This window comes from Accipiter gentilis, chromosome 6, assembly GCF_929443795.1.
Source record: "Accipiter gentilis chromosome 6, bAccGen1.1, whole genome shotgun sequence".
NCBI classification, from domain to species: domain Eukaryota; kingdom Metazoa; phylum Chordata; class Aves; order Accipitriformes; family Accipitridae; genus Astur; species Astur gentilis.
Window position 1 is genome coordinate 42,115,332 of NC_064885.1, and position 17,131 is coordinate 42,132,462.

At 36.0% G+C, this 17,131-nt stretch overlaps 1 protein-coding gene across 5 annotated transcripts in view; it reads right to left on the bottom strand.

The window, feature by feature from the left end:
- SMC4 (structural maintenance of chromosomes 4) overlaps positions 1-17,131 on the bottom strand; it is a 41,669-nt gene that overhangs the window by 4,778 nt on the left and 19,760 nt on the right. For all 5 annotated transcript variants that reach the window (XM_049803710.1, XM_049803707.1, XM_049803709.1 and 2 more), the window contains 16 exons: positions 16,889-17,053; positions 15,669-15,796; positions 15,001-15,141; positions 13,935-14,085; positions 12,935-13,099; positions 11,911-12,144; positions 11,126-11,311; positions 9,323-9,484; positions 8,529-8,754; positions 8,351-8,430; positions 6,244-6,396; positions 5,971-6,097; positions 4,345-4,534; positions 3,246-3,390; positions 2,046-2,219; positions 240-422 (listed from right to left, as the gene is read on the bottom strand). In XM_049803710.1, coding sequence (XP_049659667.1) covers positions 240-422; positions 2,046-2,219; positions 3,246-3,390; positions 4,345-4,534; positions 5,971-6,097; positions 6,244-6,396; positions 8,351-8,430; positions 8,529-8,754; positions 9,323-9,484; positions 11,126-11,311; positions 11,911-12,144; positions 12,935-13,099; positions 13,935-14,085; positions 15,001-15,141; positions 15,669-15,796; positions 16,889-17,053 — 2,610 coding nt within the window. The remainder of the gene's footprint in view (positions 1-239; positions 423-2,045; positions 2,220-3,245; positions 3,391-4,344; positions 4,535-5,970; positions 6,098-6,243; positions 6,397-8,350; positions 8,431-8,528; positions 8,755-9,322; positions 9,485-11,125; positions 11,312-11,910; positions 12,145-12,934; positions 13,100-13,934; positions 14,086-15,000; positions 15,142-15,668; positions 15,797-16,888; positions 17,054-17,131) is intronic.

Genomic DNA, 17,131 nt, shown 5'->3' on the forward strand with positions numbered 1-17,131 from the left:
TTTCAAGTGCAGGATCCATTTGAACAGTCACCTGAAGAAAAATGTGCAACTGGAAGGTTACCACCATACTTCAGAAGTGCTGACATCAATTCTGTACAGATTCAAGTACGGGAAAACAATAAAGCTGTATACACAGCACTTACCCGAGATGAGGGGTGTACTGTACTATTGCACTGACAGGCAATACAGTATCAAAAAGATGAATCCTACTACTACTACACAATAGTAATTAAGCTTACCTTCTTCTTATATTCTGCAATAGCACCAAGGTTGGGTTTCATTTCATGACACTGGGCTTCTAGGAGAGCTATTTGATTAGTGATTACATCTGGATCCTTGATAGCCTCAAGCTCTTCTTGACTTAGTACTGGAAATTCTTCAGGTGGTTTATCTTCTATGGGGCGCAGTGATAATTTTGATATCTAAAATTCAAAACCAGTTACTAGAAATCTTTAAAGATCACATTAGTTATCACATGGACACGTTTCTAAAATAAACATTTGCTGTATTAGTACATAGTGAAGCTTCCAATCTCAAAACATTCAAAGATTCTTCACATAACTCCCTTTAAAAGTTAAGATGTGAAAATGGAAAGTATCCTTTTATCCTGTTACTCCGTTCCTGAAAATTATATACATCATGCTTACAAAGGAGCTATTTCTCTGTAATAGCAGCAATAGCAGATAACAAGAAAATCGCCTCTACTGATACCATACAACTTAAACAACTACTTTGTGTGTTCAGGCTTGAGAAGTTTCTGTCAGCGGCTTTGCTTGCTGGGTAGCTGCCCCCGTTATCCTTGTGTTAACAAGGGTATAAAGGGCACCCTGTCCTGCAAGACATCTGCTGGTCTAGATCCCTACCTCAATTAAAGATTTAAATATGAAATGGAAAAGACATACAATAAAATGGTAACATAAGTTTATGAACTCCAGGTACCTAACTGGCCTTTTCTCTGAGCATGCCTCCCTGGGCACACACCTGATTTTTTGCTGTTTCCCTAAATCAGGAAAAGCAAACCAAGACCAACCCCCAGCACTGCCTCTTGTTGACTCTGCGCTCAACTAACCTACGGGCCAGAAAAAGTCAGGATTCTGTGCAGAATTGGTTCCAGAAGAATTAAAAGCCCTTCCCGGAAGCTTATCCAAGACACTTTTGAAATGAACACACCAAGTGTCAGACAACGCTTAGCACTAGCTTGTTCAACAGAACTAGAGCAGTTAGAAGGGACATGACGGCAAGAAATAAGGTCTGTGTAAAGCCGTCTGTGTGTTTGTGCCAGCAGCCCCGCTCAGACACAAGTCCCAGACTGAGAAGCTAGGTGTTGCAGCACCTAGAGTTAGCAACTCCTTGCTCCCACTGGCTCCAATTTATTCGATGAGCTGGTTCAAGCAGCAGTCTCCGAGAAGCAGTTTCTTCATGGCCCCATGGACTTCCTATTGGCCCAATTATCTCTAACTGGGGAAAGGCAATTTGATGTACCAAATGTACTACAACTTTTGGGTGAAATGCTTTCAAGGGAAAGGTCTTGCCCTTTACTAAAGAACAGCTTAGTGGACACAGCAAAACAGTTAAACATAACTTGTGTTTTAGTTATCAATGTCTTACTCCTCCTTCCTTCTCTTACCCATCAGGCTGTCTACCCTTTTCAACTTTTTTTAGTATGTACAGAGAGCATACCCAGGCACAAAAAGTCTCCTGGTTGCCGTTTATGGCCTACTTATTTTTTCCCTCATTGCTCTTAATTACTTGTAGACAGCGTTATGTCAGTTACAGTTATCATACTGTTCTTTCATAATTAAAAAAAACCTTGAAAAGCTAGAAGCCATGTAATACAGAACTCATTCATAACCTCGTATGCAAAACGAAGTAAAAAAGACTGAAAGGTCATATTTTTTCAGATTTGTTTTTTATAGCATAAACACCAATAAACTGTGAACCAAATATGAATTTTCTCCCAAATTATGTTTTCTAACTACATGTTAACATATTAATCTTTTGAGATTTACAGTTCACAAGTTTTAGGAACTAAACAATTTCCTTACCTCTTTTTGCCAGTATTTAATCTTTGACTGGTGTGCAGAAATATGACTATCAATTTGTTCAATTTTCAGCTTAATAGTAAGAGCTTCTTTTTGAAGTGCATGTTCATCATCTTGAATGGTTTTAACCTCCTGCAGTAAACTGCGATGCTCCTCCTGAACTCCTGGCAACACTTCCTAAACAGAAATGACCAGAAAAGTACATTAATCAGTTGCCTACAAAAATGTTACCACTTTCTCAGGTTACAGATTTGTTTTCACTGTATTATTCACAGAGCTTCCTCTCCACAATCCTAAGTACTGATGTAAACAAATACCTATTATATTTAAAATAACCAGGTCCCTGAAGTCTGGAATGACTGCAAATATGCTGCAGTTTACATTTTCATTCCAGATCTGGATTAAATGAGTCCTATACTCAGATGTTTTTAGCTAAAAGGCAGTTTTAGAGAGTCTCAAAGAAACAGCTTTATTTGGAAGAATTTCAGCCATCGTGGTTGTTTTCACTCTCTCCTGCACATAAATCTAGATGAAAAACTGAAGTCCCACATAACTGGGGAAGAAAAAAAAAAAATAAAAATCTGTTTTTAAGCAAGTTTTATGACCAGTAATTTCTTTGGGGAAACTTAATTTTTTTTTTAGCTTCAGAAAATTGGGTCACGATATATTTCCAGATAAGTATAAAAAAAAAAAAGCCCAAAACATTCCCATTCCCTGACCATCGTGCAATGTCACTCAGCAGCTGCAGAATAGAATAGAAGGATATAACTAGGATATAATAAGGATGTAACTCGTCATCCTGATTTTACCCAGAGGCCAGACTGCTCACTAGGACCGTTATAGCCTATTTCCACCCGCCCCCAGCACCTGTATTTAAAGATCAACTTTGATTAACGATTAAATAAAATTATTAATTTTGTATGAATGCAGACAATATATTACAGGATACAGAAAAGAACATTCTTTGCCATTTTATCCCTGTGTAAATTTTTGGAGGATGAGTAGTAGAATAACTGAGAAAAATGAGAAAAAAGATAGTATCGGCTAACACAGCGCCTTGCTAGGCCTGCCTGGAAAGTCTAAGGATGAAGGCTAACAGACATCAGCCATTAGAACAACTCTGGCGCAACAACTGTTATCTAAAATTTATTTCACAGACTGCATCCTCCATGAAGAGATATGCTAAATTAACATGACACTTACTTCAGCTTGCCTGCAGTCATTTATTATCTCAGCAGCTTTGTCTTCTAGCTTAGTCAGCTCTTCTGTTAAGTCTTTAATTTCTTTCTCATTGTTTTTAATTTCCTTCTCTGTGCGAAGAACAGACTCTTCAGATTTTTTCAGGTTTCTGAACAAGTAGAGATGTTTGTATACCTCACATGAGTGCAAATATGACTTAAAATAATCTAGAAACACACTTTTACTTATAAAGATTGTTCAATAGCTACTGACAACCAAACAGGAAGTGCTTATTTATGCAGGAACTCCCACACTCCGAGATACCCAAGGAAAACAAAGTTGTCTTCCTTAGACATATAGTAGACAGGCCTCATTAAATGATTTAGTATGTTCTTTGAGAGACAGTTTTGACATTTGTTCTAAGTATTCATTATGTGTTGTTAAGCTAACATAAAAACTACATTGCATTTTATTTCCTGACATGCCTCATAATAAAATTAGTCCCTTCAGATCTGAACTGCTCCACTGCATGGCAATTAAGTGCTATTTTGAATCTTTATCCTGAAATACTGCATGTTAGTGATAGGCAAATATGGATAGAAAAATACTGATTAAACATGACTTTTAAACTGTCTAGTAGAAACTACAATTTTGTATTTCCCTTTACCTCCCCCTACCTACCTCCTAAGTTTTATACATGCAACTGAAAATTTGGATTTTAGGATCATGGGATTTTTAGCTATGGAGACTACTTAAAACAAGCAAATATCCTGCAGGCAGTCATGCCCACAGACGGCTCTTTGAAGGCTGACGTGACTCTCCTTGGTCAGTTTTCACTAAGCTTTCTAGGTCTCCGATCCTTTGCCTGTGAAGCACACTAACGAAGATTATGGTTCTTAATTAAAAACCAGTATCAGTTTGAGGTAAATCAGTTTAGAGAAGAAGGTTGTGACCTTCTCCCTCCAGTTTTCCTCTAGCCATAAAGAGGTGAAAACCATCTTCTCGAGCTGGACAAATCCCCCCTGCAACCCCGGAAAGGTCCAACTGTAATCAAACACGAATCGCAGCAATATACAATTACCGCCTAAAGCTTTACCATTGAGCACATTGACATCTACTGTACCTGTCCGCAGTCTTGACTGCCACTTGGGCTTTAGTAATAGTTGAAGTACATTCATCTATTTCTTTGTTGATCTTATCAAGTTTGTCTTGTTGTGCTTTAAGTTTATGATTATTGGTATCAATTATGAGCTTATGTAATCGTTTAACTTCATTTTCTATTTTACCAGCTTTCTCAGCAATGCATTCGTAATCTGTCGAAAACCAAAATCAAGTTAAGGTCATCATGCTGTCCCTAGGAACACTGGACTGCTGCAATACATCAAGTTTTAAGTGATAAAAAGCTCTGGTCTATTAATATATTGAGAAGTGTACTATTTCTTTCTACTGTGAAAAACGCTGGTGTTTTTTTTTTTTTACTGTGGCAAAAAGAAAAAAATACCACGTCTTTCTGACACTGTTATACTGCCAAAGTTTTTTTGGTGTAAACCACCAAAAAATTGGATTACTTAATGTATATGGAGTACTGAAATACATGAGATGGTATAGAGGAAGCTATTCCAAGCTCATACTTTGCATTTATTTAATGGGAAAATGCTCAAAAGTTAAAATTGTAGAGAACTGGCCACCAACTGTTGCTCAGTGGCTGGTGTTACTGCATAGTTACTACACGTGCTGAATAATAAGATAGCCTATTCTACCTTCAAGGGAGATAAGTTTCCTCATTTAAATTATACTCAAAACTCAACAAAACCATCTTAAGTTGAACAGCTTTCAAAAATTAAACAACATAACACCTTAGTATTCTAAAGGCAAAACAAACAAACAAATAAAATCCCACACTAAGTTCGCTACAGATCTATAATTTCCTTTTGGGGACAGAAGGGGTAAAGCAGAGACTTGAAAGGTGGAAGGCAGTCATCTCTCCAGGAGAACACAGGTTTATGTCTCTCCACTATTTGGTACAAATGTTAGAGAGGAATATTTATAACATCAAAACTTCACATGATTGAGGAAGTAAAGCATTCGTACTCTATTCAAAAGCAGCATAGAGGAAATCCATAGTAGTACATATTCTCTTCCCGAAAATGCTATGAAAGCAGAATTGTGGGGGAAGGGAAATATGTTTCACTGTGCTGGTATCATTCCCTGAGCAAGAAATAAAGAAGCAGTCAAGGTTTACTTTACTAAGCTACCAATTTCTTCAGGGAAATAAATTCAAGTTCTCAGAGTAAACATCTTTCACAAAAAGAATGGGGGTACAGTACACCCACAACAGAATACAGGGTATTCATTTTATAGACTCATTTAATAGTCCAGTTAGACCATGGCAAAAGCCTTTACGGAACTTTAATATCATTACCTCCACATTAACAATTCTTACCCCTAATTAAACTAAGTTTCCCTATGAATCTGTATGTAATACAGCCATAAAAATCTAACCAAATAAATACTAAAATTGATGTTTATTTTGACTGAACATGAACTTCAGCAATTGTTAAAAAAGGGGTTTCACTCTCTAATCTCTGGAAGCACCTTTTATCCCCCACTTAGGAGAAAAGAGGTTCCAAACCAAGATATGGTACTGCACTGGTAATCTGAAAGAACAAAGCCATAGCCATCCATTCTTTTCTTAGTAAAAGAACATGACTACAATTTTTATCTATAATCCCCTCTCCATAAAATGTACCTTTTTTGTAACTATTAAGGATTTTTTCCAGTTCCTTCTGTTTGTTTTTGTCCGGAGCAGCAGCAATTACCTTAGCTTCAAGTTCCTTAACTTGGGTTTTTAGATGAATTTCTTGTTCAGATAAACTCTACAAAAAACAGAACTGTGTTAGAATCCCGTACTTTAAAAAGATCCTTGACACTAACAAGGACTATGTTAAGCTGAGACTGAGAAGTTATCCCCCTGCACATTGACGGAGAAGCCGGGTATTGCCTCAATAATAAACTTGTTCACCTGGATACTTGCTGTATACTTTTCTAAAGTATTTCTCATTTTCTGAATATCTTGGCTCAGATTTCTTATGGCTTCTTCAAGTTGTGATTTCTCTTCTTCATACTGTACTGCTTTTTTAGAATCCTTCTGCAGCTGAGATTCCATTTTATTGACCTACATAAAAATACGATATGATCATTTGCCTAGTATCACCACTACAAAACAAAGCAACATTTCATTCATGTGCTCGACAATCTATGATCTCTTAAATCACAAGAGGGATGTGCAGTAAAAACTTGAAAATTTGTCATAGCTAGACAGAATACGGAGGCTGACTGTTGAGAAGATCAATTACAGCAGTGGAAAACAAGAGAGAAGCAAGCATAAGAAAAAGTAAGCTGAAGAATACCTGTCAAAATAGCTCCTAATGGAGAATTGCTTTAAGGAAATAAAACTAGATTAAGCTTGAAAGGCTTAAGCTGGAATAGTGAAGGCAGAACCCAAAAACCACACAAGCAGAAGCTAGAAGCAATTCTTATTATAGTTAAGATTTGATGCTTGTTGGTTTCTGTGGTAATCTGGTGTGAGGAAAACACGCTTTTGCAAATAGTAACCGGTCAAGTGACCAAGTCTTGCAATTCACCTTAAAGAGCAGAAGGAATAAGGATACACTTCAGATCTCAGCCCATTTTCTGTTTTTATATATAGAGAACTAACAGGCAAAGATATGAATATACTTGGTCTACCTGGAGTTGTCCACTATGCTAGACAGATATAAAACTCTTGAAAATGGAGAAATTAAGTCACAGCTATTGATCGTTATTGAGTGCCACAGTATCTCTCACAGGCCAAACAGAAAACAGCAGATAAGCCTCTCTCTTGAAGAAACCAGTGAATAAATCTAAAGCGTGAGGACAGGAAATAGCAAAGTTTGTTAATTAGCAAGATCGAAATATGAGCTGCCTTATGTATTTACTGACCCTTTACAAGGCTAGGGCAATAACCCTTTGTCCATGAGGTTGGTTCATTAGTGCTCTACAAGTACAGCATTATCTGAATAAGCTTGACAGAAGAAAAAAGAAGAAAAAAAAAAGGAAAAAAGAGTTGTATGTCAAACTCTCCAGGGTTTGCAGAATTTTATCTTTCCTTGGCCAATGCAATCCTATTTTCCAAGCCGAGTGAAGGTGAAAATACAGAAGACAGATGAGAGAGGAATAGATATATATTTTAACCTCTCAGAGATAAAACCAAAAAGTGCAGAAACATCAGCAATGACAGCAAAGGTGGTGACATGGTTATCTCCTCCAGCAGAGAAATGAGAGAGAGAACCTTGAAGTTGAGTTTGATTTTGAAGTTCTCCAGTTTGAAAGTATTTTCACCTAAAAAATACTAACTACTGTTCCTGTGTCCTTAGTGGTAAGCAAATATTCAACCCTTGTGTTGGATTATAGCTCTCATTCCTAAAGAGCAAAAGTTCCTTCTCCTGTAGCGAGAGGACCGACATCAGGAGTTACACAGGGGAGCTTGTCTTCTTGAAGAGGTATCAACACTTTGATGTTTGATCTCAGTTAAAGTTCATCAGCAGATACTAGCCAAAAAGGACACAGGCTACATCCACACTAAATAAAGCTACAGACTAAAACCTAAAAGAATTCAGAAGGAAAAAGCAAGCTGTATCTTGATATTCCAAAACATTCTTGAAATACAAATTGGAAGGAAAGCTCTGCCACTCCCTGACAAAGCTTACAAGGATGTAAATGAAGGACCAAACTTGTCTTTTCTTGCTGGTGAGGTTCCTGTGTACTGCTCTGCAGTTCAGTGGTTCCTTATCATCAGTATCTTCCATGTTCTCATCCCTACCTTCAATCAGTTTATCCAAGCTATCAAAGGAACCACTATGAGACTAAAAATTAAATATTAGGCATATGATAGCTGGTCTGTGAACATATGTGCTTAAGAGCAATATAACTTATGCTAACCTTGTGAACTTCAAATCATTGTTAATGTATCTTGCATCACAGACTGTTAACTACTCATGCCAATTTAAAATGATGTAGCACATGTGTATGAACTACCAAAACAAAGAACTTAATTAAAAGTGGAATTTTATCAAAGATTATGTACTAACCTCCTCTTCTGAAACATCCATTATGACGGAGGAACCCATTCTGCCCTTCATTACTCTACCCCCCCCACCAGTCATTGTTCCTAAAGTAAAAGAGATGGAAAGAAGTTAGTGAGCTTATTGTGCTTAGATATCATCTATAAAGTGCTTAAAATATAACTGCAAGTTTGCACTTAAGTACCTGACTGTTCAATAATTTGTCCTTGCAGTGTTACCACTCTCCATCTTTTCTCTTTTCGGAATGCTATTCTGGTAGCTTCTTCCAAGTTATTAGCTACTAGAGTATCACGTAATGCAAAGTAAAAAGCCAGGCGAACCTTCTCATCTTCTACTTCCACCAGATCAAACAATCGAGGAACATTTTCAGGAGTTGGGATTTTTTGCATTTTTTTTTCCCATACAGCCATCTACATCAAAAAGGTAAATAAATGAATGAGAGATTCCTTAGAATAAATTATGAGGTAATTTCATTATTTTAAGGTATGTTAAGGCTTTAAAGCAGTTAACATTATTAATCGTAGTGCAATTAACAGTAAAGCTTCCTTCCTTGGGGATCTCTACTTCCAGTATAATTAAAAACTCACTGATAACTCATTGTTCTCTTTCATGGTTCTCGTAGTTTATAGTTACTAGATTACTTGCATTATTAAGTTTTTTAATTTGCAAAAAAAAAAATCTAACTGTAAAAACATAAGAGACACACCAAACATCTGTTGTACACATACAGGTATCTAAAAAGCCTTGTAATTCTCTGTAAGTAAACTTTATCATTTGCTAGTAGAATATTCTAAGGTACCAACAGCCTATTAAAATGGTTTATATTTTAGCTTTACCAGTATTAATACATACACAGTGTAACATATTAATATATAATACTTATTTATACACATGCATATTAATCCATTATATACAGTATTAATACTGTGCACATTAGGGTAAATCAACAATTTGTTTTGCTGAAGTGCTAGTACTTACTTTGTCCAGGGCTATAAATGTGGCAACTCCAATTCCTTTTGCCTTTAAGAAATTCACACATTCCTGTGCAGTATCAATTGTATCGACAACAATGTTGTCTAAGGCACCACAAGATGATGAAATAGCAACATCATACTTGTCACTGATAGCTCCCAGGTCTCCCTAAAAATTGAGGGTCGGCGGGAGGCAGAAGTACACCAATTAGTTTGGCATCAATGTTTTGTCTTGGTATTACGAAATAAATGTCAAGAAATTTACACAAAGTGAAATGAGAGGAAACCAAATTATAAAAGAATTTTCTGTGTAAGAACTTAAACCTTAATTAGAAGTTGTAAAATAATACCACACCTGTCTTCTCCAGCACACTGCTATTTATGTATTTCTAATGTACTTGTTGCCATAGTAGAAATTCATCTACTCAGAGCTTCTAAAGTGGTGCTTCTGGTAAAGCAACATGGTAGCATTGATACATTTTCTGTAGACAAATGTTAAATTTTATATGCCAGCATTTTAGTGAGGCAGTCTGGCCTAACAAAATTATTTAACATGTTCTGTGTATGGTTCTACCATTGGTCATCTGGGTAGGACCCGGCAAGGCATACAGTTCAGTGTGCCATCCTGTACTGATCTGAAAAAATGGGTACAGGGGTATTCATCATCTTTGAAAAATTATTGTGTATCTACAGGTAAAAACAGCATGCACAGCCAACAGAGTTACGCAAGAACAGATTAACCTCACACTCCTCCCTGTGGCAAATGCTAACAGAGCATGAGACAAAATACGTGCCAGCTGTACTAGGCAGTGGTCTGCTGCTGTTTGAACTTTATCTTTTTTATAGATTTATACACACATTTTTTAAATATACATATACTAAACAAACTGATTTTTCAGAAGCAGAGATAATTCTGCTTGGACGAACAGGTAGAGGGGAAAAAAGGGAAAAGTGCAGAAAACAAAAATAGCACTTCTACATCTACAATGATACATGTGTATTGTTCAGTGCTGGTAAAAAAAAAAAAGAATGAAGAACTCTACCTCAGCTGCAAATTTTCAGAACTTTAGATCAACACTGCTTGCAAAGAACTGATAGCACTCAACGTTTGCTATGACATAGCTTTCCTTGGTCTTCTCTGAAACACCAACATTGCTCTTTTTGATTTGACAGGTATGCAAGTAAAACGAGAGGAAACAAACAGCAAAGAGATCACCAAATTTTATAAATTTTGAAGCAAAAAAACCCCAGAAGCGCGTACAGTTCCACATTAAATTACATACAAGCTGTAAGATGTTTTTTTAAGTTCCGTGGCAGTTCTGCCAAGCGTGTGGTTAACAATTGATTCTACCTTCTGTGGCACCCGAAGGTAAAAAGCACTACTCCACAATACTTCTCCAGCATAGACATTCCTAACATTCAAAGCGATCAGAATCACTACAGCTGTCAGTCATAGCTCAACACAGAAGCACAGGCAGGACCAAAGCATGGACGGGTTTACAAAACATTGGTAGTATTCCTGGCTTGAGCATATTCCCATATAGACTGCAGCAATGTGATTTAGCCTAAAGATCAGCCTACCAAAAATACAAAGCTTTCTCATAGCCATTGCCTTTACTTAGTGCTGAGTAGTGGAACCTCAACAATCTTCTTTTTTTAATTTATAGCAAGTCCACAGGATTTGCAACTCTGTTGTCCAAATTCAAAGCACCAGAGAACTGAGGAATGCTATCTTTCACTCAATTACAGAAACACCATGCTGTTCCTATAAAGTTTAAGACTAAAAGTAGAATAGCCTTTTAAAATTTACCAGTCTTCCATATACTCCACGAATATTTCCAGATTTCTTCTGCTGAAGCAGAGCCTCAAGCACTTTTCCTCGACTGCGACTTAGTGCTAAAGAACTTTTGGCTTCTTCTACTTTTTGACGCAGTTTTCGAACAAGATTCTTAGCACCTGATTCTTCTCTTCCCAGCTTCTCAAACTCATTCTCTTTCTAATGGTTAAAAGACAGACATTATCTTACCCTCACAAAAACCACTGTATCCAGGGAATCTTAGATTCATGATTGCACAGGCAACGAAACCAGCCACCAAAAAGCAGAAGTAGCTAACATTTATCAGAAGAATGGCTGGTATGTGGATACACTTCAGCTAGTATTTAGTACACACTTTGATAAAAATACAACAGCATATGAATTCATGAATCAGGCTTTGGACAAGTAGTGGCATTTTTTTTTCTTTGGGGAATGAGAAGAGCAAAGGAAATTCAAAGAAGGCTCAGAAACATAGCCACTTATTTATTTTAACATGTCTCATTATGATATTTAAACTGTTTCCCTTGCAGGGATATGTAGGATTTAATTTCAGTGCTTAATGTTAACATTTGCTTAACCCAAAGTAAGTTTGAAATAAAATAACATTTAAAAACTATATTCTAATACTCAGTTAACCGGTGAAGTAAGTGTTTTATTGGAGACAGTTTTTTGTTTATTTTCACCACAATTATTGATAAAAATAAGAGCGGAACTTTGGTTTGTGTGTTGTAACATAGTGTTGTAACTCAAAGAACTTCTATATGGAAGTCAAGTCTCACCTCCTTCAATTCCTGTTCAGCTTGGGGTAATTTTATATGTATATCTTTGATAGCAGCTTTCCGTTCCTTAAGAGTTTCTGAAGTAGTCATCAGAGCCTCCTTTGCCTGATTTAACTGAGACACAGCAGTATTATGACGGCTGAGATAGATATCAAGCTCTGACTGGGCTACATCCATCTTCGAACGTGCTTCATTCACTGCTTTACTAAACTCCATAAGCTCTTTCTCTTTGTTCTGCAAAAATGGACAATGTTACAGCTGAAAACAGACAACTGTGGGATTTATTACAGCAATCGCACTGTATGAAAGAAAAAGAAGAAATGGGCATACTTTACTAGCTCTCCTGTCAGCAGAAAACAATTATGTTATCTAGAAGAGTATTTCTTAATTTATTAACATATTCTGTACGGAAGTGAAATAAGACATTTTTCATAATTATAAAGAACATCAGGGAATTATTATAGAACATTTCCATACAAGCTTTGTATCATTTTCACAACTCAAATGGAGAAACCATGCTTTCAAGTACAGAAAACAATCCCCCAAATTTACGGGATAAATTTCCAGCCGCCAGGTGTTTAGTGGTTAAACAGCTAACATCAACAATAACTGTTATAGTAATTGTCTATTAATTCGAAGACAGATTACAGCTGCGCAAAAGGCTCACAACATACCATTTCAAAATCTGTTTATTTAAGCAACATATTGGCTTAAAAATTTCTATGGGAGAAAACTAAAGTGTGCTCAAATAATGGAAGTGTAAAATTATTTAATACACATATCAATTATATGCTTGATGACACATGGTCACTATAAAAAACAGACAACTTAATGAAAATTATTTAGTTCTGACTATAAATTCAGAATTAATTTCCCAGTTAGGCTCCACTGAAGTAACACATGAAACTGTGTATTTATCATATAAAATAGCATTTTACAACTATCTTGTGATCGTTTCATTCGTAAGTGTCAAAGCTATACGTCAGTTAATACAATAAGTGTACTAAGTCAAAACAATTCAAACCTCTTTTTCTTCCTGAAGTCCTTGTGTTTCTTCTTTAAGGCTATCCAGAACCTGCTTGAGTTTTTCTTCTTCCTTCTCTTTTGTCTTTTCAAGAAGCTCTTTCTCAGATGTTGCTTTGCTGATAGCTTTTTCACTATTGGAAGGTACATTTTTCAATTCTTCTACCTACGCAAGGAAAAGACTTTTAACTGCCTCTCCTACTGAAACAAATAGTTTTGCCTTATTTTTAAACCCTGCCTTTCAAGTGCTACATGGAAGTCAAAGGAAGCATAAGCCCTAACGAAGCTCTCATGTTTTTGTAGGGCAAGACACACCATGGCTCTAGCAGGAGGCTTGGATTTTATTTGCAAGGCTTGTTCCGTTTTAGAGCCCATCCAGAGAGAAGCAAGCCACAGCAGTAAAAGAACATAGCTTTACACAGAAGAACTCAAGTCTTTGAATCACAATGAACCTTAACTCTTAAATACCTACTTTCAGAAGGCCACTCTCAATGCAGAGAGTGATTTACGATCTGTAACAGCTGGCAACAACCAACTTGGTAAAATATATCCATTAAATTAACTAGGGAAACAGAAAAAAAGAAGTGTTTAAAAAGGTAGTAACTGCAAGAACACGCAGTATTCCTGTGATCTCCACAAACATGATAAAAAGATGCTTTTCAAGCCATGAGATCTCCCCAACAGATCTGAGAAGCAACAGTAAAGCTTTTGACTTTGCATTCAGACAGAAAACAGTCTGGTACTGCTGGCCATGGTCTCCCATAGTAAAGATGTGCAACGAGCAACAGTTTAAGGGAGAATAATGTATTACTTCAGTAAGTTATTTGCAAACAAAATCCCTAGCTCATCTAAATGACATAACAGATTTAAAAAAAAAAAAATCAAAACATATTTTTCCATCTTCTTTGTGGCACAAAGTACACTCGGTGTCCTTTGCATAAAGATGTTCTCATCTAGAGCAACCAACTACACTAAGTAAATCAAGTTGCAGTTCACATTACCTTTTCTTTGTCCTTTTGAAGTTGCTTCTCCAGTTTTTTAGCTTTGCTTTTGGCATGTTTTAGATTTTCCCTTACTTTAACATCCTGCAAATCCAACTCAGTAAATTTTTCTTTACTTTCCTCTATGAACTTGGTAATTTTATTCATTTTCCTGAAGGGGGAAAAAAGAAACTATCATCTATTACATACCCTATAAAAATAATGTCAGTAGAGCTTGGCTTAATAAGTAAGCATATAGTGTTTAAACCAATACTACTCAGTTTTTGTGAAAAACAACATCCAATACTTAACTATATTCACAGTATTTTCCCCAGGGAAGTGATGTTTCACAAGAAAAAGATCAACTAACAAAAAATATTAAACACACTTTCAGAAATTTTGGGTTTTTTCTTTAATAGAATGTATAATTCACATCTCTCACAAATATCTTACTATGATCTCAGAAGATGAGGTTAATATTGCAGTTGGATACGAGATCAGCACCCAGACAAATCAATTTTAGGGAAACACAATTTATGCCTAAAAGATTCATAAAGAAACCAAAGAAAAACACCTAACATCCACATACCTAAGCGTTATGGTTATCTATCTAAAAACCTGAAACAATCTTCCAATGATTTTTTGTAGTAGACAAAAAAAAAAAGTATGTATGTCCTTTAAAATTCACCAAAAATCAGACCTTTTCTTACTGTTATTACCCAGATTTTCTCCAAGAAAAGCAACCTGCAGAACCAAATCAAACCAATGAAAATTTTTTAAAAATTATTTTTGTGCAGAAGATCATTTAATCCATGCCAGTGAATGTTTAGAAACACCATAAGTGACTCTGCTCATCAGATAATCTGCATTTTTGGTGGAAGAACTACTGAAAAACCCAGCTATGCTCCCTGGGATCATCCTCCCATGCAACCACTGTATATTTCCGCTTTCCCAGGTGTTCCCCCCCGACCCCTGCAATACAACTACCACAGCCTTTTCTGAAAATCCTGCTAACTCCAACACCACATATGCAGAACATGTAAACCACAGTACTCTTAGCTCACAAGTCTATACTTAAAGTACTTACTTTTCGAGTTCCTTTAAAGCTTTATTCTTTGTTTCCATTTCATCTGCAAGTTTACTACTCTTCTCATTAACATCTTTTGTTTCTTCATTAATTTTTTCTTTCTGCATTTCCATATCATTTACTCGTTTCTTTAGGTCATACCTAAAAAAAAAAACCAATCTACCAAACTGAAAACTCCACTTTTTTTCCATAAAGCTAACATTCATAATGAATATGTATTTCCAATCTTAAGTGTAATAAAGCAATTATGAAAAGTATTAAATCCTAATATCCGTTATTGAGTAACCTTGCCAATTTAGTACAAAACATCAAGGAAATCTAACAACTTAGACACTTCAGATGAAAAATAGTCTTTAAGTGATCTACTTCCTCAATTTCAGTATAAAGCTATACAAGATTAATTTGCTGGACTACTTTACTTTGTCAAAAGCTGGCAAGCAGTTTTTTGGTTTTGTTGAGGTTGGTTGGTTGTTTTTTGGTTGGTTTTTTTTTTTTTTAGATTTTTTATGAAAATGGTCTCTATTTTCCAAATGCTATTCAACTAATTTTGAAGGACTGATACAGATGTTAAGAAATGCAAAGTATTTCTAATTAGAGATATGGAAGCAGAGTTAAAACACCACCACTACCATGTTAAAGCCAAATCAAAACTTTAGAGAAGTACTTACATATAGTATTGACAGATACGATTCTTTTCTTTAAGCATTTTATTTTCCAAAGAAAGAAATTCAATGGCTTTATTCCTGTCGGCTTCCAAGGCATCCTTTTCTTTTTCCACCATCTTAACTCTATTTAACTAGACAAGACAAGGTCAGAGCTGACTTTACTGCTAGTACTACAGAAGAACAAACCATGAGGAGAAAAACCCCAGCCCCTTTGTAGCACACATGTCCTCTAGAGAGATGGTCTTCAACAAGTACTCTGCAAGGCAATTCAGCACTACAAGCTTTCTGAAATGACAGATCACCATTTCCACAGCAGAGACTGTACTTTTAGAGCAATTCAAACAGTAATTTAAAACTAAAAAGGGATCCTACAGATGCTAGAACAGCTCAGGCAAATCAAGGAAAACATAGCTGAGAAATAAAGAGGAGTTACCTATAGACTGTGTATGTTATTTTCTGTATTTCAACCTTTTGACTAGGCCCTTTAAAGTTAATTCCTGCAACTACACATCTTTTGTTTTCCTTCCCAGCCTTTAAAAAAAAAGTCTGCAACATACTAGTATTTACCAAGGACACATCAAGTAAAAAGAACTTTGATATTATTTAGTACTTTTAGAACACAATGCATAAACAAAATGTTATGAAAGCAAGCTCTGCAATAGATCTACATAGCTCAAGCCACAACTAAGGTTCTGTATTTTTATGCTGCCTCACACAGCTGTGTGCACATCACTTTACCAGTGCTCTGCCTTCCTCTCTCCCTTTCTTAGCATATCAAAGGTTTCCCTGCTTCTTCTCCTATTTGCTATTTAGCAATAGGAGTCAGGCAGATAAAAAGCCCTATCTGGATGTATTCAGATAACAATAATCTATTTCTCTATTCAGGCTGAGAACCATTTAATGCATGCAGATATGATCAAAGAGAGTTCAGCAGGTAAAATCCTGTGTTACAACTCAAGCATTCAAACCTTTGGGAATCAAAAGCCAACAGCATTCTAAGTGTTTAAAAAAGGGCAACTGATGTTGACTGCCCATTTCTTTTATAATTGAGAGAAAAAGCAGATGCAATAAAGGTAACTCAAAATTTCTATGTACTTCTCTTACAGAGGAGTGCCAAATTTTAACCAAGTTTTATGTTAATTTTTTTTCTAGAAAATCCAATAATGAAACACTGCAAGCTTGTATTTTTTCATTTAGAATCCAAACAAAACTTTGAGACTCACCTTTTGTCCTCTCTGTTCATTTAAAATCTCTACTCTGCGACACAGCGTTTGGATAGGATCTTTTAGTCGTGCCGATCCTATTAAGTCTTCTAAATATTCAAGCATGCCTTCATCATGTTCAGTCTGGCCTTTCGGTTTCATCAATGCGATTTGTTCAACTTCCCCCTTGGAAAAGAAAAGTTTGATGTTTTCTTTTTTTTTTTTTTTTTTTTTTTCCTGTGGGAAGGAGTTAGTATTCTGAAA